Source organism: Dermacentor andersoni, chromosome 1 (assembly GCF_023375885.2).
Source record: "Dermacentor andersoni chromosome 1, qqDerAnde1_hic_scaffold, whole genome shotgun sequence".
Classification (NCBI taxonomy): Eukaryota; Metazoa; Arthropoda; class Arachnida; order Ixodida; family Ixodidae; genus Dermacentor; species Dermacentor andersoni.
The window spans coordinates 88,841,099-88,867,261 of record NC_092814.1 but is presented as its reverse complement, the minus strand read 5'-3'; the positions used below and the strand labels follow the sequence as shown (position 1 = coordinate 88,867,261).

Sequence of the window (26,163 nt, the reverse complement as noted above, 5' to 3'; positions counted from 1 at the left end):
TATACCGTAATTTAGAAAGTTAAATGAGAACGTTTGCTTATTGCGTATTTGATATAACTTGTTCGCAATGTCAGCTAAAGCGCATAAACCACCCGTGCGAGCAAGCATGTGCGTAGCTAGCGTAGCATATTCTTTTAATGCCTTTTTATTGCACTTACTGATAGTTTTGAAGGTGCCGTAAAATGAGTTGATGTACATCGTACGAATGAAAACGTTTAGTTCCATCCTGCTAACGTGGAATAGCCGGTAGTGACCCGCTATTCTTGAGCATTGTCTGGCTTGTTGCATTTCAGACAACTGAAACCCCCTTAACGCTGTCGTATAGTATACACACACACGTACACTATTCGAAGAAACATAAGCTAGCGAGATTCTCCCTCGACGACCGTACGTTGACTGTGCATCTGCTTGCCACCCATTCTTGTTTTGTGGGGTCCGTTAGACGAAGTACCTACGAAACGATCGCTTTTAAGAGACGCACGTGACAACTTTATACCAACTGAAGCCCATCGGCGGTCTCGGTACAGTGGGTCGACTGCACGGCACACTCTTCGTGTCAAAAGCCTCGCTAAATGGCCAGATTTGCTAAATGACCGTAATTTGTTATGCGAAATGGCCGAAACTTAATATGAACGGTAGAAACGTGTGGGAGCAGGACTACCCACTTTAGTGGTTGATGTTGAAGTCGGCGACCATTTCCTCATATCTACGTTTGCGGAAGAACTCTGCGAGCAGTCGGCGCCCTTAATACTCCGTGAACCACGAAACCGCAGTTTCGTGAGCTCATGACAAACTATTTTTCATATTACTGTCTTGTGTGTATATTTGTTGACAAGGTGATTACTTATCTCGGCGTATGTTAGGGGCCCAATAAACTAAACTTTTTATTCTTAAGGCCTGTTTGTCATTGGCCAATGCATTTTAGTGCGAATCACTTCTCTGTACAAACAAGAGCCTTCGTTAATTCGGCCCAACTTTTTCAAAGGCGATCACTTGTTTCATGCTTTCATGGACACAAACAACCCATGTTGGCTCTCATTAACGTTGTAACACTTGCGCCTGGCCGATTTTTTGAAACATTTGTTAGGTACTTTGGTCGATGCGCTTCCGATAAACAACAGCGCGTCCAAGCAGCAAAAATGGCTGTCGCACCACATCTAGTAGCTTATTCGCTTCACTTTAACCAGCTCATCCTTGCGCTTATCCGATGTATTGTTAGTTGGTGCAGCACCGTCGTATTCATGGACAGCGATATTGTCCACGATCTTTGTGATTGCATCGTACGTATGCCGTTTTCTCTCCGTTTACTGCGTGCCAGCCTATGCGAGAGCGGCCACACACGTTTCCTGACACTCTCCATGTACTATTCAGCACCTCCCAGCACCGCGAGTGGCACACACGTCCTCATTCTTGGCTAGTGCTGTGTGTGTGGTGCAGTCAACGTGCTCTCGTTCCGACCTGCTTTGTCGAGCGCAATAGACCGTACCTGTGCAAGGCGCGGCAAAGTTGCGCCTTCGCTGGTGGCTCCTCCCGACCAGTCATCGCGGGATGACACAAGAACCAAGGTCGCCGACCGCCGCGCAACCACCCCGTCGTTACTGCCGCTGCCTTGGACCCTCGGAGCAAGCCAAGTGAGGCGTTCGCCTTGGACTATTTGCGCGGCTTTGTAGGCGTCACTGCACGCAACACATCGCGAATCTCGGAGGATCGACAGTTTTGCGCCTGTCGACGCTGTCGTTACGGTTGGATTGCTTATTTTCCACGCTTATCATCAGCCCAATGGCCTGCTCAACAGTTACACGTTGTCATGATACATCTTTCCTATTTCTCGCGAAATGAAGACCTTGGTACCGTTTGAGTCTTAAACGCTCCTTTTAAACAGTCGCTAAACATTACATACAAAAGAAACTCAAGGAAAACTCGGTATTCATAAAAATGTCAATTACATGTGTCATCGCGAAAGAATGATGCATTATAAGTGTTTTGCATTTGCGTTCTCAGACAAACGGATTTAAAATCTGGGTACCATGTACGTACGTATACACATGCAGGTTTTGACACTTGAAACACAAAAGCACAACAATGACGAAAGTACATCACAGTCGAACGTACTGCGCACAACTTGGCACGAAAAGTACGTCACGCGCAAGCCTTCTGCCGGACAAATTTTCCGGCCCAAGATCTGTCGGAATACAACTTTGGCTATAAAACCGTGGGCGCCTGATATACGTGTCATATACTACACGTACAAATACTAAACGTAAGAGACAGCGAGTTCCACCCCACAGTTGCGAACTCTAGACACGATTGCACGATAACCCAGTAGACAACGTCAAGACAGTGAAATGTGCGATATGTCTGTATGTAGGGTGTTTCAGCGAACACTTTCAAAAATTCCTTAAAGGTTGCCCGTGGTAGATGGCATAAGTTGATGAGGTGGTCTACTTGAAGCGGCGGACACTATTTGCGCAAAAAATTGAAAAGCATCGTCGACTAACAAAGATTCACTAATTGACTTTTGAACTAATTACTGTATGGCCAATTTGCAATTTTCAAATTCTTACCGTGGAGTTCGCTAGGCGGATGCACTTGGAACGCATTCTTAGGACACCAGTTTTGACATAGTAATTCCCGGACTTTGCAGTAAATTTTTTGGCGTTGCATTGGCGTTGGCGTTGCATTGGCGTTGTAGTTACTTCTGTGTTTGAATGGGTAAACGATGTTTTAAGAAAGCAACTGAAACGCCAATGCATTTCTTCGCATAGTTCGGGAATTAATATCTGAAAACTGGTGTCATCCTGAGAATTCGTTACAAGTGGATCTGCCTTGTGAGCTCCACGGCTGGAATTAGTAAATTGCAATAGTGGCCATAACGTAACTAGTTACAACTTAATTAGTGATTTTTGTTAATTAGTCGATCATGGATTTAAATTTCTTGTGCAAGTAATGTACGCCTCTTAGAGTAGACCAGTTCACGAACTAGAATTGCGCTGTCCGCCACAGGCAACCTTCAAAAAAAATTTTGAAAGTGATTGCTGCAAGACCCGTTTTTCTTTCTTTTTTTTTTTTTTTTTAAGTACGTGAAATCGCACCGACAGTTCGTAGTGCTAGCAATCTTAGCGAAAATGAGAAGGTAGCTCTCGACCATCAAGGGGCACTGGCGGGGTCTGTTCGGCGCCATAAAGGGAGGCCGGCCGCACACCATACGCGCCGGTAAGGTTAACAGGCGCTGCCCTTATTTAACACTGAATGATCGATTCAATGGCAGCGCACTTGTTGAGACAGACGAACGAATTGACACACACATGTACGAGTACTGAACTGCAACTCTAGGTTCACTGACGTGTGACACATGAGTCTCGCACAGATATAAAACTTGCCGTTAAAGGCCAGCCAATTAGCCCACCAATACCACCTGAACACTGTAAAAGCGACCAGCTGCTTATCTTTTGCGCTGTAGAGTGTCTTGAATGACTATGTTTTCATGATAGAGACACTGCTACTGCCGCGGAGGCAGCGCAAAGATGACGTCGCGAGCAAAAGCTAGCGGATCGTAGCTGCCGTCTGGCGTGGTCGCGCGGCCTCGATTTTGTACTGCATTGGTCGAAACACGTGCACCGCGCACCCATGTTCTCCGGGCTTTCGCTGGCGATGCTACAAGGGCTGGAACACAAACCGCAGGAAGGGTGCAAACTACCGAAGTGTTACCACAATGATTAAAATGGTTGCACTGCAGTGCGCGGGGAAAAGTGTTTGAAATAGACTGCATTCTTGAAGCGCTGTTGCTGGTAGCCTTTCATGGTATGGTACAGACCCTTGTAAAACGCGCGCCGAAGTAACTATTCTGTGCGGATGCTTTCCCGCTTACAATCACTTCGGTTACTGATTCGCTGAGCACCTTCCGTTGCTGTTTGTGTGCTTCATGAATTTTGTATTTTCGGAGAGTGGCACACGCCCACGGACCACCCGCCGTGGTGGCGTAGTGGCTTTGGCGTTGCGCTGCAAAGCCCGAGGGCGCGTGTCCAAATCCCGGCCGCGGCGGCTGCATTTAGATGGGGGGCGAAATTCAAAAAAACTCCCGTGTACCGTGCATTGGGTGCAGGTTAAAGAACCCCAGGCGGTCAAAATTCATCCGGAGTCCCCCCGCTACGGCGTGCCACATAATCATATTTTCGTTTGGCACGTAAAACCCCAGTTTTTTTTTTTTTTTTTCGTCCCACAGACCGCCTGTACCGCCTGTCGTCAGGATTCTGTCCTACTTCAAAGACTCGTTTCATTTTTTTTTTTTATAGAATAGTAACGCCGATACGTTCTTCGCAACTGATGAACGTAACAACGTTAAACCCCCTCCAACATGCACTCTTAAGAGATGAACTGCTGTTTTGTTCCTGTATCAATGCTCTTGCCAGCGCCCACTATTTAGCTTGTGTACTCATTGTTTTCCATTGGGCACACAAGGCAGCCGTAGAGAATTCATGTTTCTACTTTCTGACAGTAGTTTCTAAGCACAATGGAAGCACATTGCTCGATATTTAGCACTTAAAAAAAATCTTGGTCGTTTTGTTTAAGTCGAATACGAGCTCGCTATTTGAGAACTAATAAAGTTCGAACAATATTTGCAGATTCAAAAGAGCTGTATTATAGCAAAAGATGTAAAATATTCAGTCCGTTCACATACTTGCTGATTAAATACTGCAGGTTTCCGGTGTGGATTTTACCAGGCCGGCGTACTAAATGTAACAATGTACATTAACGGTATAATACAAAGCGCAATACGCAATGCAGGAATAAATCAAATGCAGACAATGTCACTGTGGGTGCCACATCACTGTTGGTTAGCATATTCCCCTGCGTGACGGTTCGTGGAAAGAGCAAGAGCCCCTCCCCTGTCAGGCCAAATAGCCTTTAGCTCTTGTTTCCTCTTTCTGTAATGAAGAAAGGGAATAAAGTTCAAACTTCAAACAGACTTCTAATGCGGGAAGGTGTTACGGACAGATCGTGCCTGCTTGTTGGCATACCCGGATAAAAAAATGATCATTGTTGTTAAAACAATCTTGCCTCTTAATTAACTGAAAGAGGTTGCTTCACTTTGTTTTGTGATGTTCACTTATTTTCTCTAAATATCCGTGAGCAGCCAAAGAAAGAATAGCCTGCAGGCCTTGCCAGGAAACCATTCATTGAGTGAATGAAACTCGCTCATCTCCGTTCGTACTCTTCTTCTGGTTAAGTAATTGGTTCACAACGTCCTTGCAAGAGAGAATAAATTAATTTTAGAGGGGAGTTGCATTCTCTCCGTCGAAAGGAGTGTAGTCCGTTACAACTGAAGAACTTGAAGTTCCTGTCAAAAAGAAAGCGTGCTGCGCCTGCTCTCTGTTCCCGCGCACTCCAAAAAAAAAAAAAAAAAGAATGTTTTGTGCCTTCCAAGGTCACGGAAGAGGAGGCGCCGCAGTTCAACAGCAAACTAGCAACACGCGCGCGATGGCGTTCCACAGTCACACATTTAAGAGCGCTGGGTGCTGGCTTTGCGAATTCAACACACTTGTATGCACGCGTGCTTGTGCGCAAAACATTCTTGTTCGCAAGACTGGCACGTGTTTCAGACACTTGTAAACTTCGCAGAGCGGTCATTCTGCGCCAAATGAACTAGCGTTTGTTCGACCGTCACAGATATAGCTAAAAGAAATTTCCACACGTTTGTTTTAGTTCGAAACTCGTCCTCCAGGTTTATTTTTCTTGCCAAGAATGTTGTAGCGTTTCGGCGACAAGTTCTTTTTCGTGCCCAGCTGAGCTGGACTAAGCCATCATTCAACATTTTTTTTTCTGAAAGACGCATCGTATGACCCCAGTCCTTCAAATTGTGTGTACGGCAGTACAGTGAAGTGGTGTTATTGCAAAAGTAGCCAATTTTTCAGACGTTTGAATATTTCGAGTGTTTTTGGCACCGGTAAAAGCGCGTAAAATTGCAGTTAGATTTTTTTTTTCTCCGAACCTAAAAAAATCTAGGAGACGAATAAATCATTACATACTTTATTATATAATGATAGCCTGTTCAACATAGTATAGTTGAAAAATATTTAAAGTGTCGAAGGTACAGCAGATCGCATAGAAAAAAAAATGTAAAAGTTCTATTGTTATTTTGCAAAAAAAAAAAGCCATATTCAGTTAAAATAACGTTGCTTTAGTGGTTGGCCTAAAAATATATGCGTTACATCATTAGGTATCCCCACGTCTACTATGCACGTGGGAAGTTACAAAACGTATTAGTTCTAAACGCGAAAAATTACTTTTGCATTTTCGTGTCAGTACCGGATGTTTTTCCGACGCGAGCCAAATTACGTTGAGCTCTCATTCGGGCGCTCCGCAGCCAGGGCGGGGATGCAGACAACAAATCGAGCATCGTCTGCAACGCAGAAACTGTGTGAAAATCTGCATTTCATTGCGAACAGACGCACGCTTCAATGCAATGCGGCTTGTGCTTGCTGTGCGCCAGATAAACCATCCTGCCATTGCACATGGAACTTCACGACGGGTTAATTTCTGCAGAGTCCCGCAAACTTGAAGGTACGGTTCACACAGATTATACATTGAAATGTTTGCACATAGTAGAAATTAAACGCAGAAAGCTTGGGCCTCACGGCCTGCAGTATGTCATAAATAAATAAAAGAAAGAGCGCTGGCCTCGTTCACGCAAAGTACTATAAATAAAATGTCGCACTGTATTCGGTAAATGTATTTTCTGTTTTCAGATGAACACTTTTTGCCCTGCCCACTGGGACCCAAAGACCCATAAGACTACACAAGTACAAATCACCTTCATAATTAGAACTCAAAGCCTAGACAAGCGTGAACTTATCTTCTGGTGTTGCGTGTGAAAAGCGACAAGGACAGTTTAGAAACGGTATCCGCACACCATTATTGCATCTACATTAAGTTCACGACACTGTGTGCGTCAGAGATGTGCTTGGACCCTTTCTCCGCCCATGGGTCAAACCGTCGGGGAACTTAGGTCATAGCTACAGCAATGCCTCTCTCGGAGCTGTTTCCTGGTGAAAGACTCTGTCCACAATGTAAAGTTAGGTGTTTCCAAATGCGGGTGTAATTAGACGCAGCCAATAAAAGCTTGGCGGATTGTGAAACACCATGCGCGTCTACATTTGAAGAACGGAGTGGATCCACCTCAACACGTGCTGCACCACGTGATTGGACTGGAAGGGCCTCGAGCAGAAAACAAGCGCCACAAGGAAGAAGCAGCAGGCGCAGATGGTACATTACCCAATGATAATAGCATGGATGCTCAAGTGCAAGACGTAGCCTATGAAATGGCAAGCATGGATGCCCAGGTGCACGACGTAGCCTATGAAATGGCATCAACCACCGCACTTGCTGAAGGCTATGAAAAGCTTCTTGAAAATGTGAGAGCGATTCGTACGAGAAAGAAACCGGTCAAAAAAAGATTTCTGACATTGGCGCCTCGTTCATGGTCCAGAAAAAGTGGTTGCGGAGTACTTTGGTGCATCGGAAAGGCAAGTTCGCATAGCTTTAAATATTAGGCAACAGGGAGGAATTTTGGGCTCTCCGGCAACAAAGTTAAATAGACCGCTAGACGAGAGAACAGCGAAAAGCGTAATAAAGCTCTGTGAGAATGATCTTAAATTCGTCTGTCTCCCAGGCAAGAAAGATGTCCGAGGCAAGCAAAAAAGATTGCTGCTAATGTCAAGGAAGCGTACGAGGAACGGAAGTAACACAGAGCCGAAGTGCGGCTTTTCGAATTTCGTCTGCCTCAGGCCACGCCACTGTTTACTTGTCGACGCTTCGGGAACGCATTCCGTATGCGTTTGCATTTACCACCAAAATTTAAAATTTATGCTACAGTCCTTGGGCCTTTTACAAACAATTTATTCCCTCCTCGATATGACTGTGGGCGAGATAACGAACGAGAGCTGTATGACCGGTATGTGCCACAATTGCCCAGGAGATTTGGCGCTCAAATCGCTGATATTGAGCTCTCCTGCCCTGAACCCGGATTTGGTAGCAAGTATTTCTGTTCGTCAGTGGACTAGTGGAATGCGGTGCCAATTGGAAACAATCCTGTTCACCACTAATGACTTCGTGGACTGCGTCCTTGAGATGATAAATGACTTACGATCGCATCTCTTTGTCAGCAAAGCCCACGCTCGGCGCCTAAGCAATTTGAAGAACGCTCTCGCACCTGCAGAAGCCATAGTTACACTGTTTTCTCATCCACAGCGTGCCACAGTCCTACCATATTGGGACAGCTCTCAGGCGACAGTACGCCGGGTTGTAGTCTAGTCTCGTTCGACGGGATCTTCGGATGAACCACATGTACAATGGTACGTAGTGATATCCGACTGCCTCGACCATACGACTGCCACGGTTTCGACATTTCAGCAGATGCCGATGGATCAACCTAAAGTAGGCATGCCGCAGGTAGAAAGTATACGCTACTAAGACTGCGCTGCTTCCCAGTATAAGAACAGGAAAAAAATAAAAATGTGCAAGCTTGCGCTACCACAAGGAAGATATTAATTTGGATGCTGCATGGCATTTTTTGCCATATCGCACGGAAAAAGCGCCTTTACTAGGATGGGTGGCACCCTGAAAATGTAGGCTGCCAAGGCAAACCTACAAAGGCCTTTCTCGGGGCAGATTTGACGCCGTTTGAGCTCTACGATTGTGCACGTGAAAGCCTTTTACACATAAAACCAATTTGACTACCGGAGAGTGCAATATTGAAGCGGGAGGAGCGGTCGACTGGGTTTGCGAGCGCTGTGCGCATTAATGGAACCAGGTTTTCGCACTATTTACGACCGACGTCACTTTTTCAACTAAAAGTGGCATTCACGTCGTCGTCGAGGACAAGACGTGTTGCTGCTGTTCGACAGCCTGCACGTGCTCGGCTAGAAAATTGATACGTGCCATGTTCGCGCTCATGTGTTCAAACACTGTTCACATGGACACTGTTCAAACACTGTTCAAACACTGTTCACATCGGTCAATAATCTGTCGTTGCAAATTGCTTGTCTAGGTTTTCGTACAATAATACAATAAAAAAGCCAGAAACTCTTCACTGAATAGTGTTTCGGACTCGCTTTGTTACCAATGTGTCTTTGCTGGACGGCAACGCTCCATTGTCTACGTGATCCACGTGCTGAAAATTAAAAAAATTATCTTTCGCGTTTAGGAAATAGCTTTTTGCAACCTCCCACATGCGTAGTAGACACGTAGGGCTATCTAATGTAGCGCATATATTTTTAGGCGAACCACCAAAGCAACTTTTTTGCCTTGAATATGGAGCTTTCTGCAAAAAAAAAAAATTTTTTCATGCGATCTGCCCATACCTTTGACACTTCAAATATTTGTCAACTATAATCTAAAAAAATTAAATTATGGGGTTTTACGTGCCAAAACCACTTTCTGATTATGAGGCACGCCGTAGTGGGGGTCTCCGGAAATTTTGACCACCTGGGGTTCTTTAACGCGTACCTAAATCTAAGTACACGGGTGTTTTCGCATTTCGCCCCCATCGAAATGCGGCCGCCGTGGCCGGGGTTCGATCCCGCGACCTCGTGCTCAGCAGCCCAACACCATAGCCACTGAGCAGCCACGGCGGGTGAAACTATACTCTGTTGAGTGGGCTGCCATTATATACGTTCAGAGAAAAAAAAATCTAACTTTGCAATTTTACTCGCTTTTGTCGCTGCCAAAAGCACTGGAAGTATTCCCATATTTGAAAAATTTGCGATTTTGGCAGTCTCACCACTTCATTGTCTTTCCATACACGCCGCTTGAAGGACTGGATCATACAGTGTGTCCGCCGTGGTTGCTCAGTGGCTATGGTGTTGGGCTGCTGAGCACGAAGTCGCGGGATCGAATCCTGGCCACAGCGGCCGCATTTCGATGGGGCGCGAAATGCGAAAACACCCGTGTACTTATGTTTAGGTGCACGTTAAAGAACCCCAGGTCGAAATTTTCGGTGTCCTCCACTACGGCGTGCCTCATAATCAGATAGTGGTTTTGGCGCGTGAAACCCCATCATCCAATTTTTTTTTCAATGTGTCTTTGAGAAAAAAATAATGTTGATTGATGCCTTCCAGCTCACCTGGGCAGAAAAAACAAATTGTCGCCAAAATACTAAAAAAATTTTGCCAAGAAAAATAAATTGGAGGACGTGTTTTGAACACCAACAAACATGCGGAATTTTTTTTAGCTATAACTGCGATGGTCGAAAAAATGCCGGTTCATTTGGCGTGGAATGCCCCAAAGGGATTGGGCGAGATGAGCAAAGGCGATTGGCTGGCGCACGCATGAATTTCATTTCAGGTGTGTTTACCGTATGCGTAACCTGTGATTGACTTTAGTTACCGTGTTCCGCTGGCGTCTTTGATAAACTTGTGCTTCGCCGTCCATACTTGCAGTAGCCGCATTTTTTCCTGGTAGTCTGTGGCGGCAGCACTCGCTCCTCGGCGTTCCTCGGCTGTGGTGGAACTTTAGGCATATCGGGAGCTTGCCAGTGCGTGGGATATACACTGCCATACCAAAAGGCCGTGGTAACCTGCAGGGTACTAGTAAGCTTACTAGCGTTTACACCGATGACACTTCTGGAACACCGCAAACGTCAGTCTTGCTGTGAGCGGAGTCTTGGTAAGCCAAAAATGACAGAGTTGCTTGGAGTTCCTGCGCTAGCTCTTCGTGACGGTTTGAGATATAACGAGTCGTCACAGTAGCCGCGTTTACATGGATGCGAATGCAGCGTTACAGTGTACCATATAGCGTGTCGTAATTGCTACGCTGCCGCGTTTACATGTGGCCCATCGTCCGAAACAGCGGCTTCCAGCGATTTGTATGCCGCTGGTGAGTAGAGGAGGGCTCACTGCGGCGGCAGCCGTCGCTCTCCCTCAATGCGATACTGTGGTGGCATAACGGTACGCCGGCGTTTACACGCACAGCGCGAGACTGCTCTCGAACTACTCTCTCCTGTCGCAGGCCAAATGGCCACATCAACTAAATCGCAAGCTACTCCTACCGCTGCGGTCCCTGCCACATCTGAAGCGTTTCTTACGAAATAAATTGCGAAGCCACTGGCAACGATTGTAGGACGCTGAGACAAGTAATCAAGCTACACGTGATTAAGCCACAGTTAGGTTTCTGGCCCTCCAAAACGAAAACACGACGTACTGATGTCCTCTTCTGTCGACTCGGAATAGGACACAGCTGTAGCACCCGTAATTTTTTACTGAATGGAAATGAGCCCCCAACCTGTGGTAGACGTGGTGAGAGGCTGACCGTCCTCCACGTCCCCCGGGAGTGTCGGGAAGGCGAAGCTGAGAGAAAAACATTTTCCTCTAGCATACCGCCAGCACACCCATCTCCATCCTGTAATGTTTCTCGGCGCAGAACCGTTCTTTGACACTAAAGCAGTTATAGGATTCTTGAATGATGTTGAATTGTAAGTTTTTAGCCCCATAAATTCATAGCACATCCTCTTTCGAGAGGCTGCCGCTGTGATAGTAGTTTTGTATAGCACATGCCTCCAGGTCCTTGCGTTTCAAGGGCTCTGTTAATACGGTAGTGCTTCTTGCAAACGTTTACTTCTGACATATTTGACTATATCATCATTGTTTCACAATGTATCTTGTCCATAGTACAAGTCATTAACCATTGGCATAATTTTATGTTATATAGGTTTTGCGCACTTTACAGTGACTATTTTTAGGCCCCTTTATAGCCACGTAACATCTACCTCGTTATTCATAGCTCCACTGCGTACTCGTTAACACCGGCCTGGCGCTCTTTGGCCATATCTGGCCCTTGTGCCGCAAAACACCACATTCATCATCATCCTGTCGCATCAGTGCGATTCGAAAGCGAATCGCATTCGCGTAAACGGCGGTAATGTGCTATGGCGCATTACCGCCCTTTACGTGAATGCGATGTGTTAGAAATGCGATGCGACACGCCAGTTCTCGCATGCATGTAAACGCTCGGCTAGCCAAAGACTAGCCGAGCGTTTCAAAAACTTTTCACAAAAACGGGCATAACGCCACACGAATGTGCTAGCGCTGCATGCGGTTGAGGCGCGAAAAAAAAACGCTTTTTATTCTCTCCAGTAACAACCAACTTTTTACCGCCTGATAAATGTAGATGTGGTATTTGAAGAAAGAAAATTGCTTCACCAGACTACACGCCAATTTTCTTTTCGGTCTTTGTGTAGGCGTGCTTCCAAACTGCAGAAAGAGTTCGTCTGTTAACACTGTTCCCTTCGAAGCAGGATATGCACCTTTTTATTCGAATTTGCCATCGTCCCCCCTCATAGCTCGTTATTTCTTCACATGTGCAACACACGCTGTAGCGCGACGAGCTTTCGCTGTTTTACTCTTCCTAAACGAGAAAAAATTGCCCATAATCTAACCACATCTCGATGTCGAGCGTCACTAAGCTTCGTGTGGATGCTTTGTTATGGAAACACTGCGCCGAAACAAGCATGGCGTTCAAATGAATAAATTCTTGCTCTCAGGAGCCGGGAGTAAACCATCGTTGTGTTGCGAGCGTATGTGTATCATTTCTTTCCCATTTGTTTGTCCGTAACGTGCTGCGTAACCTGTACCAATGGCACACCACCATGCAGACTGAAGTAGCAACCTTAGTTGGCGTTGTAAGTTGTTGAGTAGTATTGTATACATGTTACAGTGCCAACTAGGCACACATAGCGCATAATATATTAATTGATTCGTAATAAGATCGTTTTCATCCGTAGTGGCGCTGCAAGTGGCAAACGCAAAGGCATACGCGTTTGGGCAGTTCTGGAACCTTATCGCTTGTACACCCCAACGCCGTCATACACGGTCGTTCATGTTTCTTAGGTTTCGGCCCCCGTTCTAATACTCCCAATATTTCAACGTTTCAGCGTACGTGATTGGGTTGCGTTAAAACTTGCGAGTTCTGACCAGTATTCTTCCAAGACAGGTTAAAGGCACCGTCGTCGTATTGCTACTACAAGATTAGCTCAGCCACCAGACGCAACGGTGCTCGTCGGCCAACAAAAGTTGACCTTGTTGGTTCGCACCGGAACAACGTAGTTGCTATACTATTAACACTCTTATCTTTCTATGCACAGGTCCTGTGGCAACTAAGATGTTGGCCGATTGTCGGCGAACGCGATTTTTTGTTCTTATGTTGGCGCCGTAGTTCGTGGAATGGTGACAAATCTTTAAAGAGAGTCCGTGGCGGCAGATGCCCTCAAAATCTTTTGGAATAATGCTGCTTTGCAGGCACTGCGAGAGCTTCTCTATGTAGTCGAGGGAATCTTCACCGACTGTCTTGTACCCTACTCGGCTACAAACTAAAACGTAATGCGCGAGAACTCGACGCAAGAGTAAACAAGGACAGTCTTGTTCTCTTCTACGTGTTCTGCGTATTTCTTACTGCGATGAAACATACTTCGATAAGCCAACAAAAATTAACATTAGCTTCCCAAGGGAGCGTGCGTCGCCTGAGGTTTAGCCTATCACACACTTCTACGGACCAGCATTGTGGGGGAATGTGGAATGGGCTATAATGGTCTAAAGTCTGCATTTAGTTGTAAAGCACGAAACATACCTCGAAGCGCTTTTTTTTTTGTTGAGCTTAAGAATTCGATAAATTTCCTTGCTTTACTTTCTGAAGGACTATAGTCATTGCAGCCAGCAGTCGCCATTTTGTGCTGGCAGTCGGTGGCACAGTGCCCAAGCACTGTTTTGAAATGTCGACGCTTGCGAAAAAAAAAGGTAAGCCTGTCTCCGAACAGGCTTGGTGCACGTTCGCCTTCTCTTCCTCAAGGTGGTCGCCATCTGTCCTTGCAGGAAACCGTCCACCATGTCCATCATCATCCGACTGCAGAACTTGCCCTGGGCAGCAAACTCGCTGGACATTCGTCGCTACTTCCAGGGCCTCAACATTCCCGAGGGCGGCGTGCACATCGTGGGCGGCGAGAAGGGCGACGCCTTCATCGCCTTCGGCAGCGACGAAGATGCGCGCCAGGCCATGGAGCGCGATGGCGGCAAAATCAAGGAGGTCCGCATCAAGCTTCTGCTCAGCTCGCGCGCCGAGATGCAGCGCATCATCGACCAGGCGCGCGCACAGCATACGGCACCTCCGCCTGTCAAGAAAGAGGAGCGCCGTCGCCCTAGTCCTGACGACCGCTCGCGTAGGCCACCACGGGACCGTTCGCCGAGGCGCCGGTCGTCGCGGCGGGACCGCAGCCACAGCCGTTCGCCGCCGTATCGCAGGGACAAGGACCGATCGCGATCTTCTCGCTCTGATGAGCGCCGCCGAAGCTTTGACGACCCTGGTCGAGTGCCGGAACCTTCAAAGGTGTCCAATGGCCAGGCGTCCGAGCGCAAGGGCTGGGATGAAAAGCCGCCTTACACGGATCCGAGCAAAACGGCGCCACCAATCTTCCCCATCGGCAACATGAACCAGGTGGCGCGGCCACAAAGTGAAGTCAACGCGGCGCCTGTGAACATGGCTTGCCAACCCGCAGCGCTTCCGAACTTGGCGGCTTTCAACCTGCCCCCTGTTGGCTTGATGAGCAACTTGTCAGGTCTTGCAGCTAACATGATGGGCGGCTTGATGGGCGCTGCAGGCGGCGACATGATGGGTGGCATGACGGCCAACATGGGTGAAGGCGTACCCGCCAACGTGGCCAGTAGTCTTCCCAGCGGTCTCGCTGGTCAGATCGGTGGTGGCATGTCAGGCAGCATGGCCGCCAATATGGCTGGAGGTATGCCTGGGAACGTCACTGGCGGAGTGCCTGCTGCGATTCCTGGTGGTTTGGCTGGCAACATTCCTGGAAGCATGCCCGGCCACATGGGTGGAATGTCTGGTGCTGCCGGTGGCATGGCCGCCAATGTGAGCGGCGGAATGGCTGCTGGGATGCCTGGCAATATGGCCGCCAACATGCCAGGTGCTTTCGGAATGGGTGACGCGATGGGTGTGCCTAACAACATGGAAAGTATAGGAAACATGGCTCCCGGCTTCGTCGATCGACGTTTAGATGGCGGTGGCAAAGCAGACCGAAAGAGTGATGGAGGGCCCCCTGGTGGAGCACGCGAAGTGCCCCGTCACGCGGAGGAGAGTTGCTGCGTCGAACTGCGTGGCCTAAGCGGGGCTCCGACTCCGCGAGATGTGAAGGACCTTTTCCGAGGACTGCGTATATTCAGCGGCTGCATTCGCGTGGCCACTTCAGAAACCGGTATCAAGAGCGTTGTGGTGCGTTTTGCCAACAAGTGGGATGCTCGTGAGGCAATTCAGGGTGACTACAAGATACTGTGTGGAGATCCTATCCAGGTAGTTCCTTTCCCTGAGGACCTTTTTGAACAAACTGAATTACTCGTCTCACCTTCTGCGGTACCACCTAACCAGGGCCGTTCCCGCGAATCCGACATGGTCGTCGTAATGAAGGGTCTTCCTTACAATACCAGTGAGCAAGACGTCCTGCAGTTTTTCTCCGGGCTCAATGTTCTGGACATCTTTGTGGAACATGAGCGTAGCGGTCGCGCAACGGGCATGGCCTTCGTGGAATTTGGGGACAAGAGAGACTTTGAAACTGCCATGAGTATGCAGAGACGCAAAATCGGCCACCGCTACATCGAACTCTCTGTAGGTAGTCGTGACGTCATGTACGCAGCGAGAAATGGGGATAATATCCGGCCAGATGGCATGCCGCCGAGTCGGCGAGATGAAGAGCCGCCTGTGGCTCATGTAGTGGGCCCGGACCGTGCTCCTGAAGTAGGCCATGGACCCGGACCGATGCACGGGCCTGGGATGGGCCCTGCGGTCCCGGCCCACGGGCCTGGCCACCCGCTTGTGCCACCTGGACACACCTGCGTTTCCATGCTTGGATTGCCGAACACTGTGACCGACAGGGACATCGCTGACTTCTTCAGCACTCAGGGTGTCATACCGCGCGCCATTCATATAATGCTTGGTGCAAATGGTGTGCCCACTGGTCACGCATTTGCCGAATTTGCGACTCATGCCGACTGCGAGAGGGCATTCCTGCAAGACGGTGCGAATCTTGGGCCGCACGTAATAGCGCTCAAGACGATCCCGTACAGCGAAGTAGCGCAAGCGTTGGGAGGCCACCACCGTCCCGACGGCCGGCCAGACGGTCGCCCTGATAACCGCTATGACAACCGCTTCGATGGTCGCTTCGATGGTCGCCACCACGACCGTGGCGGTGACGGTCGCCCCGAACGGCCGGGCATGCGGCCCGAGGGGCGCTTCGAGCCAGGACCGCCGGGCCCGCCACCGCGTGAGCGCGATGGTCCGCCTAAGCGGCCGCTGCTCGAGCGCTCCTCGAGGCCGCCCCTGTTCCCCGAGGCAGGGCCCCGTCGTGGTCCGCTCTTCCCGGACCGAGGAGGGCCGCTTCCTGATCGCGGAGGTCCCCTTCCCGACCGCGGAGGTCCCCTTCCCGACCGTGGAGGTCCCCTTCCCGACCGCGGAGGGCCCCTTCCCGAACGCGGAGGACCCATCCCCGAACGCGGAGGGCCCCTTCCCGAACGCGGAGGGCCCCTTCCCGAACGCGGAGGGCCCCTTCCCGAACGCGGAGGACCCATTCCCGAACGCGGAGGGCCCCTTCCCGAACGCGGAGGGCCACTGCTGAGGGCGCCGCGCCACGAGGAGCCGCCGACGCGCGGTATGGACAGCTTCGGGAAGCCCGGCTGCGTCGTCACCGCCACGAACATCCCGTACCGCGCAGGCGTCGAGGATATCATCAACTTCTTTCAGGGCTACGAATTGACCAAAGAGAATGTCATGCGGCGTTTCAACGACCGGGGCCAGGCGACGGGTGACGCACGGATTGCCTTTCCAACGCCGCGAGACGCGCAGGAAGCCCTCTCGAAATTCAACAACCGACCGATGCATGGCCGAGCGATCTCATTGGGCATATTGTGAACTCTCGTCCCCATCATCTTCATTCACTGTGCAGTCTTTTGTTGTGTTTTCATTGGTGAGCTAAAAGATGCAGTTCTTGAGTGTTCTCAATCGTGACTTGCACCATTTTTGTACAGAAACTATCATCCAAAGCTGAGCTACCATTGTTGGCTCTCTTGTATAGTCATTCATTAAAGTCATCTTGTTGTCCATGCTGGTGTCTTGCTTTCGCCTGGGCTATAATTACCTCAGGTTTGTAGAAACGCATCCTCGCAGCGAGGACGATGGCAGTCAATCGTGCGTCTTTCCATTGCTGCAAACGCAAATTAACAATTCTTGGTCATTCGCATTTGATGCACATTTCCGACGTTGCAGATATGTACAGTCAACAGCAAAAGATTACGGGATGCGGTTTCCCCTTCAAATGTGAATTCTTGCACTGTTAAGGCATGTCACTTCACATTTAATGAATCACTGTGTAGGTGGCTAAGGCTACTATATGCTGTAACATTTAATTCGAGGTTGTGTGACCACGCTTCGCGATAATTCAGCTTCATGGCAGATCCCGCGTCCCGTAAACTTTTGCGGTTGACTGTACGTATCGCGCGCATACAAGATAACTAGTTTTGCCGGCTGACAAAACTACTAAAATCTTTCGGTATGTAGTTTACATTTCTTGCGCCCGACGTTCTCACCATTAGTTTTACTTCAGGCTTCGTCAGCCGTGCATAAATTAAGAAAAGTTCAATGGATAGGGTTATCGGGGGCGCATACCAGTGTAGGAGACCTGTGGTTTAAGCTGGCCGGCGCTAGACTGGTGTCAATCAGAACTGAGGAGTCGCCGTGGTGTTGGGGAAGCGTGCTCGTCTCGCACCCCGGATGCCCGGGATAGATTACCACCCACACCGAAATTTACATACTATTTCTTTCAAAGGCATTATCAGTTTGTTTACAGGAAGCTCCCTAAGAAATCTGACCTCAATCCAAGCATTTTGTGAGGTGTTTCTACTCTTTGTCGTCGCCCATTCTCGGTACCATCATTCGGGCACGCCGCCGGCTGCAACGCCGGATTTTCGTGTAATCGGGCATACAGTGCTTTCGCATTAAAACGTCCGCGGTGGTGAGTTTCGAACCTACGACCGTGCGCTCAGAAGCCGAGTGTCCTACCCACTAGGTTAAACTCCCACCTTTCTTTTTCTTTGTTACATGAGCAGAATTTTCAGTGAAACAAGAAAAACAATGCGCTATAGAAATTTAAGGTCACTGAAGACATTCATAAGTTAAGCAAGCGCATGCAAGCGTCGAATAATTGCATGCAGTCCTGCGCTGTTTCTTGCGCAGCGTGCCCACTACGAACGTAGGCAGCAGGTTCCCGAAAAGACCGAGTGCTTTGCGGTGGTTCAGTATGCCTGTCGCACGCTGGTTAATGTATCTGAACCATATGAATGTATTGTATCGCCGGTGGAAAACAAACCTCAAACGAGAACAATTTGTATGAAAGATTTGTTGTAAGATTTGTAAGATGCTGAATAAGAGTCCTCTCTAGCATCACACGAAGGTCCGACTTGGAGCATCGTAGACATTAGGAACAGTCCGATTTTGCGAACATTTAATGCCAAACACCCCACATCCCCAAAGCGTTTCGGTGGTCGCGGGATCCGCCTTCCGTTGGAGCGTTGCTTCAGAGTTGCGATGCGTTTCTCGAACCTCGACCGGCGTTACTATTGGGTAGTGTGGCGTTGTCGGAGCGCTGCAAGCGTCCGGTAGGCCATTTGTAGTGCGAAACATGCAATGTTTATTCAATGGTTGGTGAAAGATGAAAATAAGAGAACGAATGAATTGAAAAAGTACATTGCGGGGCTCCTTAAGTAGGCCCACTAAAATTGTAGGCAGGATCTTGCTCACGTCAACGTCACGTGGCATGCACTGAGTGGTCGGGGATAGGCGGCTGATCCCTGCTCCCAGGTGAGTTTGCACGGGCTTGCCTTCTCTGGCGGCAACCCACGGAGTCTGCGGCGGATCCATTCTCCCAGGTGAGTTGGCACGGGATTGCCTCTTCTGGCGGCAAACCGCGGGACTTGTTTGGTTCGCGCAAAGCGTTCTCCCCTAGAGTTGGACAGTTCGTGGATAGGGTTCTCCCCTCGGTCGCACACACAAAGGGTCATGTCACCACTGCTGGGCGCCTGCCAGACCGGCAACCACACGAGACAACCATGGCAAATTGGGAATCTATCCTCCGTTTCGGTTGAGCAGGGTCTTTCGAGCATCCTTTTTGCCCGGGGTATTACACGCCAACCGTAACAGCATCACTGGGCGAAGGATCGATGTTTCAGCAGCAGAATTTCCCTCAGGGGTGACGAACCCTTGGTTCGTACCTGGTAGATTCCTGGGAGTCGTTCAGTCGTGGCGCTCTTGTGCCGTTTCTCCCTGGTCCGGTCCGGTGAAACCGGACTTGCAAACCGGTCTCGCAACTTTTCGTCTCCTGTTTGGGCAAGCAATCACTCCAGAACAGTGCCGGACCCACAACAACAAAGTAAGCGAGCACAAGGCCGCCCTCCCCCAAGACACACCAGACACAAACCCGCTACTGCTTTCCCATCCCTTTCGCGCGTACTCCCCCCCCCCCCCCCCTTAAACACTAAAAACAGCCAGTTCTTGAAAACGTTAAGACGTGGTTACTAAAATCAGCTAACAATCAACTACAACTTCGCGATAATAAAAAAAAGTGAAAAATTACAAACCTAAAAGTGCCACGGAAACCAGAGTGAGCATGAGGCTTTCGCTACTCTAGGGGCCACGACTCAGACCGTCGGCATTGCCGTTAAGTTTACCCTTCTTGTAGCGAATATCGAAGGTGTACTGTTGAAGAGCCAAGGTCTAGCGCAAAAGGCGGCCGTTTTTCGTAGACATGGACTGCAGCCATGTAAGGGGACAGTGGTCAGTCTCTATGATGAACCTTGAACCAGCGATATAGCAAGCTAGCTTCTGCACCGCCCATACTACGCAGGCGCATTCTTTTTCTGATGCGCTGTATGCTTCCTCACGAAATGAAAGCTTTCTACTGGCGCACAGTACAGGGTGTTCGTTCTCCTCATCTCTCTTTTGACAGAGCACCACCCCCATACCCCTGTCACTGGCATCACACTGAAGAATGAATGGCTTAGAGTAGTCGGGCGCGTTCAACACTGCCTGTCTCGTTAGTGCTTTCTTCAGCATACTAAAAGCCTTTTCTTCTTCGTCATCCCACTTTACCGTTTGCGGTTCTGTTTTTCTAAGAGCACCTGTAAAGAATCTGCAATGTCGGAATAACGCGGGATATATCTTTGGTAATAACCTGCCAAGCCAAGGAATGACCTGATGCCCCGCTTGGTTCGTGGTTGCGGGAAGTTGTCTATTGCGGTCAGTTTAACCTCGGAAGGCCGATGATGGCCTTGCCCTATTACGTGACCTAGATAAGCTACCTACCTCCGCGCGCCTTAATTGGCATTTCAGAGCCTTTACATTTAAGTTGGCCTCTCGTAGACTACGCAACACGGTTCGCAGGTGTTGCATATGGTCCGCCCATGATGAAGAAAAGATTGCTGTGTCATCAAGATACGGAAGTCCAAAGTCCTCCATTCCCCGTAGAACGTGGTTCATTAGGCTAGAGATACAGTAGGGATCATTCTTCAATCCAAAGCTCAGGACTTTCGGCTGAAAGGTTCCCATCGGGGAAACAAACGCCGCCAGCCTGCTTGCCCCCCTCGATCAACGGAACCTGCCAGTACCCTCTGACTAAATCGAGCGTAGAGATGAAATTAACACTGTTCACTTTCTCAATTCCTTTCCTCGATATGCGATATAGGGTAGGCCTGGTCCTTCGTGATTAAGTTGAGCCGGCGGTAGTCGATACACGGTCACGGCTCCCTTCCTGGGACCTCAACCAAGAGGCGAGGTATAATAAAGTATAAACCCCATGCAAGCGATCTTGCACGCGACAGCGACAAGCGACGCGATGGAGATGGCTGTCGCGTTCGCTCGTCGCCTACAAGTTGCACCCCATGCGAGCGATGACTTCAAGCGACGTCTCCCCAGTGTTGCCGGTATGAGGGCAGCAATATAGGCGCCGAAACTAGCGCGACGCGTGCTTTATTAACTTAAGTTGATGTATTTTACTGTAAAAAGCAGCATAAAATGTTTCTGAAAGTCTTGCAGTAGGTTCTTATCCTTGCACGTATAAAAATTCAATTGTTCGCTCGTTCCGTGCGACAATCGGAAGTGCTGGAGTTATGTACGTCCAGTTCCGGCTTTGCGCTATTGGCTAGTCGCTCATAGCACTTCCGGGCGACGAGCGACGAATTCTAGATTTGCAAAACCGAGCGATCGCGCGACAAGACCGAGCGATCTGTTCAAGCGACGGCCCGATCCGTCGCGCGAACCCGTCGCTCGTCGCGCACAAAATCGCGCTAATGGGGTTTAGCCTTTATTCTCTCCTGGCTTGGTTACACCTACCTCTAATATCTAGTTTACTTCAGCGGCCATGACTTGACGTTGACGAGGTGAAACGCGATAAGCTTTCAAATGAACTGGGTCCGATGAGGTTAACTCGTTATCGTGAACGATCGCAGTGGTCCTACCAGGTGTGTCTGAAAATATGCCTTTTACATTCAAACACCAGTTCCCTCAGTTCGGCCCTTTGATTGGGATTCAACTCTGCCTGCTCTACTAGCTTGTCAATGGTCTCGTGAATGTATTTTGCCCCCGTTATTGATGTTAACACTGGTGCGGCGGGCCCGGGAGACAGCAAGAGCCGCAGGAGCCCTGGACTAAGGGCGCCTCCCGCACAAGCAGAAAGACACCTGCTTGTCCTTTCTTTTTTTTAAATAAATGTTTCTCCTCCTCCTCCTCTGGAAAGTCGACAGGCATGTCCTCAGGTTGGTTAAGGGACATGTTCACAATGGCCTCCCTCTGCCGGTAGGGTTTAAGTAGATTGCTGTGGTACACTTGTGGTGCCCTTCGTTCTCCCGGTACCGTGCTTACGTAGTTTGTTAGATAATTTCTGAATTATGTCACCCGGTCCTTCCCATTGAACCTGTAGTTTGTTTTTCAATGAGGGTTTGAGGATCATTACCTTTTCCCTAACTTCAAAGAGTCGCGTTCGAGCCGTCCTGTCATAGTATCGCTTAGCATTGCTTTGGGCCCTGGGCATTTCCTGCCTTGCTCATCCTTGATATGTGTGCAGTCGGTTTAACAGCTCTAGCACGTAGGCCACAACCGAAGAGTAGGCCGCCCGGCCTTCCCAGGCTTCTCGAACAGTGCGAAGAGGGGACCGAAGGCAGCGACCATAAACGAGTTCTGAAGGTGAAACCCTGTTGACTCGTGCGGTGCAGATCGAAGCGCGAACATTACTGCAGGCAAGCAAACGTTCCAATTGGCTTTGTGCTCATAACAAAGGACTCGCAAAAGCCGTTTCATGATTGAGTGAACTTTCTCTACCGCATTTGACTGCGGGTGGTACACTGAGCTATGAATGATTTTAATGCCGCACGTTTCCAGAAACGTCGAGGTCAGTGTGCTCGTAAAGACGGATCCTTGATCTGATTAGATTTCTGTGGGAAACGCCACACGCGGGAAGATAGACAAAAGCGCGCTGACGATCTCCACCGAGCTTAGTTCTTTGAGGGGCACCGCCTCTGGGAATTTTGTTGCAGGGCATAGTACAGTGAGAATATGCAGATAGCCAGACTGCGTTGCAGGAAGTGGTCCCACTCTGTCTATTATGAGCCGGCGAAACGGCTCCGCGATAATGGGAACAAGTTTCATTGGCGCTTTAGCCTTATCTCCGGGCTTGCCTATGCGTTGACATGTGTAGCAGCTTCTTACGAACGCTTCCACTTTCCGAAAGCAGTCGGGCCAGTAAAATTCTTGCAGTAAGCGGTCCTTTGTTTTCCGAATGCCCAGATGCCCTGTCCAAAAGCCCCTTGAACCAGGTGCAGGAGCTGCTCACGATAGGGATACGGCACCACGAGTAGGTCGAATTGCACTCCCTTTCGTCTGGCGTTCTTTTTACAGAGGACGCCTGCTTTCTTGAGGAACTTTACGTTCTGTTTGGCCACACCTTCTTTCGCGCCTGGCCTTGGGTTACGCAGGGTGGAATCTTTTTATTGTTCAGCAATCAATGTGGCAGGGCTTACATTCAATAACTTTCTTCTGCATTCTGCCTATCGAGACATTTCAGGTTCCGGTGCTTTCCTGACCTCTTCATTAGCTAGTGTACTTTCCGCAATATCCCCTATAGGGCTGTCCTGTTTGGTGCTGGTTGACGAATCCTCCGTCAAATCTGTTTCCTCCACCACTGGACATTCGTACACTGCCTTGGCCGCGAGCTCCCTTGCCTTGGAACGAGTTAGGGCTTGCACTATTCCTTCACTAAACCCGATTCCCCTGCGTGGCAGCAAATCCTCAGATTTGTTAGAAAACAAATATGGATACTGTGGCGGGAGATGTGCCGAGGCGGCGGCTTCAGTGTCCAGCACTCCAAAAGGGCCTTCTATACGAATACTTGCCTCTGGGAGAGAAACACTGCAGGTCTCTACGGCTTGCCTTATCCAAGCACGTTCTCCCGTGAACTGGCCTTCCTCCACGTACGACGGGTGCACCACGTCCATTGTGGCTGCTGAGTCGCAAAGCACCCGACGCGGTTTGCCGTTTACCACGACGTCTCGATTGTACGGTTCTAGCAATTTCAGATTTTCCTCGTTACTAGTTAGTGACGTCAACACTAGTTTGGGATTTTCGCGCCCCACGGAGATATGCCCCGTTTGCTGGCACTTGTAGCCAGTGGCGTAGCAACAGGGGGGGCCGGGGGGCCGTGGGCCCCAGGTGCACGGGGCCAGTAGGGGGGGGGGGGGGGGTGTCATATACGTCTGAAGACACCCGAAAATTGTCGATATCCTCGCCTTCCTCGACTACACCCGGGGTGGGGGGGTGTGACAGAAGAGCAAAGGGCCCCGGGGGCCAGACGACCTAGCTACGCCACTGCTTGTAGCGTACTGGTTTCTTTGCCGCGAAAGCTTTTTTCTTTTGCCTTTCTGCCCTCTGTTCGGGTGACTCCTCCTTTCCCTTGCTGTTCTCGTCACTAATTTTCACCGAATCTGACCTTTCCTTGGATTTATACTGACTCGACTTTGACTATCGCTCTGGCTTGCCAGGTCTGTATTTATTCCTGTCCTTAGGAGCTTCGCTGCCTTTGAACGCACAACGAGTTACGTACTCCTCAGCGAGATCGGTCGCTCTCGTGATAGTGTTCACGCCTTTCCTATCCTGAACCCAATACTAGATGTTTTCTGGGAGCCGGCGGTAGAACTGTTCTAAAGCAACGCACTGCATTGTCTTTTCGGCGTCGCCGAGTACACCCTCTTCTGTGAGCCATTCCTTCAGGTTTACCCCCAAGGTGTATGCGAAATCTGAGTATGACTCGCTTTTGGTCTACTCGACCTCCCTGAATTTTCGCCTGAATGCTTCTGCTGATAATCTATACTTTTTGAGGAGATTCACTTTGACTTTATCGAAGCCCTCTGCTTCTTCTTTCCCCATGCGGCCAATGATAGCTGCCTCACGTGGCAGCAACGTAAGCAAGCGTTGCGGCCACGTGTTTCTCGCGAATTTTGCCTTCTCACACGTGCGCTCAAACTGCACCAGAAAAAGACCTATGTCCCCTCCTACTGCGTAGGGTGCCATCAAGTCTGTCATTCTGCGCTCGCTTTCTCGTGCCTTTTTGCTAGGGCTGGTATTTTGCGCATTCAGGAACTCATTCTCTATTCGCCTCATTTCGGGTGCGTCGCGTGCAACACGGTCGCGCTCTTCCTTTTCTTCTAGGCGCTTACGCTCTTCCTCCTTATCCGCAATGCAGTGTTGCGATGCGTGTTTCTCGAACATCGACCGGCGTTACTATTGGGTAGCGTGGCGTTGTCGGCGGGCTGCAGGCGTCCGGTAGACCATGGCGACCAGGCAGGGACGAGACGATTTGTAGTGCGAAACTTGCACTGTTTATTCAATGGTTGGTGAAAGATGAAAAGAAGAGAATGAATGAATCGAAAAAGTACATTGCGGGGCCCCTTAAATAGGCCCACTAAAATTGTTGGCGGGATCTAGCTCACGTCAACGTCACGTGACATACACTGAGTCTGGTCGTGGATAGGCGGCTGATCCCTGCTCCCAGGTGAGTTTGCACAGGCTTGCCTCCTCTGGCGACAACCCACTGAGTCTGGTCGGGGATAGGCGGCGGATCCCTTCTCCCAGGTGAGTTGGTACGGGCTTGCCTCCTCTGGCGGCAACCCGCGGGACCTGTTTGGTTCGCGGAAAGCGTTCTCCCCTAGAGTTGGACAGTTCGTGGAAAGGGTTATCCCTTCGGTAGCACACACAAAGGGGCCTGTCATCACTGTGGTTAGACCGGCAACCACACGAGACAACCATGGCAAATTAGGAATCCATCCTCCGTTTCGGTTGAGCAGGGTCTTTCGAGCATCCTTTTTGCCCGGAGTGTTACTCGCCAATCGTAACAACAGACAGAACTGCCATCAACCTCTGAGTGCTCATGCGCTTCACGTCGCGCAACACAGATAAGCACTCAGTGAGTTGATAAGGAGTAATGAGGGATTAGACTACGTTGACACTTGGTCTCGGAGCAGACGGAAGCGGAAAGAACTTGACAAAATCCGCCCGCCTAGGCGGCGAGCCCGATGGGTCTCGGACCGATTTTTTCGTCACGGCGACGCCGAAAGCGGTTCCGCTTCACCGGAAGCGGCACTTGCATATAAACATCCGGTCGTAAAATTTAACATTTTCGCTTGTTGATCTGTCCATTTTTAGGAAGAACAACTAGCTAAAAGTATCAAAACTATGCCTTCTTCGTCGAAAGTAAAGACGACACGAAAGTAAAGACGACACGTGCAGTTGCGCGAAATGATAGCTTTTGATGACTGATGGGTCAATGAACGAACATGCCACTTGCAATGGTGTGATGAACAGCGCCACCACGCGTACAAGCGTACACAGACTAGATGGCTGTAGGCGAAAGCGGCAGTGGTTTCTGCTGCAGTGGCGAAATAAACGTGAACATCTTGGATATGCGCGGAAAAGATTTTCCGCCCACTTTGGCCTTTCTGCCCGCTTGCCAAGTGTAAACGTAGCCTTATACGGATCTCGTCAAGGTGCTAAAGTGAGATAAGGGCTTATAATAGTCAGAGC

At 49.5% G+C, this 26,163-nt stretch overlaps 1 protein-coding gene across 4 annotated transcripts in view; it reads left to right on the top strand.

Moving 5' to 3' along the window:
• Positions 1-17,147, top strand: part of LOC126544244 (uncharacterized) — a 60,393-nt gene extending 43,246 nt beyond the window's left edge. For all 4 annotated transcript variants that reach the window (XM_050191473.3, XM_050191475.2, XM_055061728.2 and 1 more), the window contains one exon: positions 13,860-17,147. In XM_050191473.3, the coding sequence (XP_050047430.1) occupies positions 13,873-16,956 (3,084 nt within the window). In that variant the 5' untranslated portion in view covers positions 13,860-13,872 and the 3' untranslated portion in view covers positions 16,957-17,147. The remainder of the gene's footprint in view (positions 1-13,859) is intronic.
• The last annotated feature ends 9,016 nt before the right edge of the window (positions 17,148-26,163 follow it).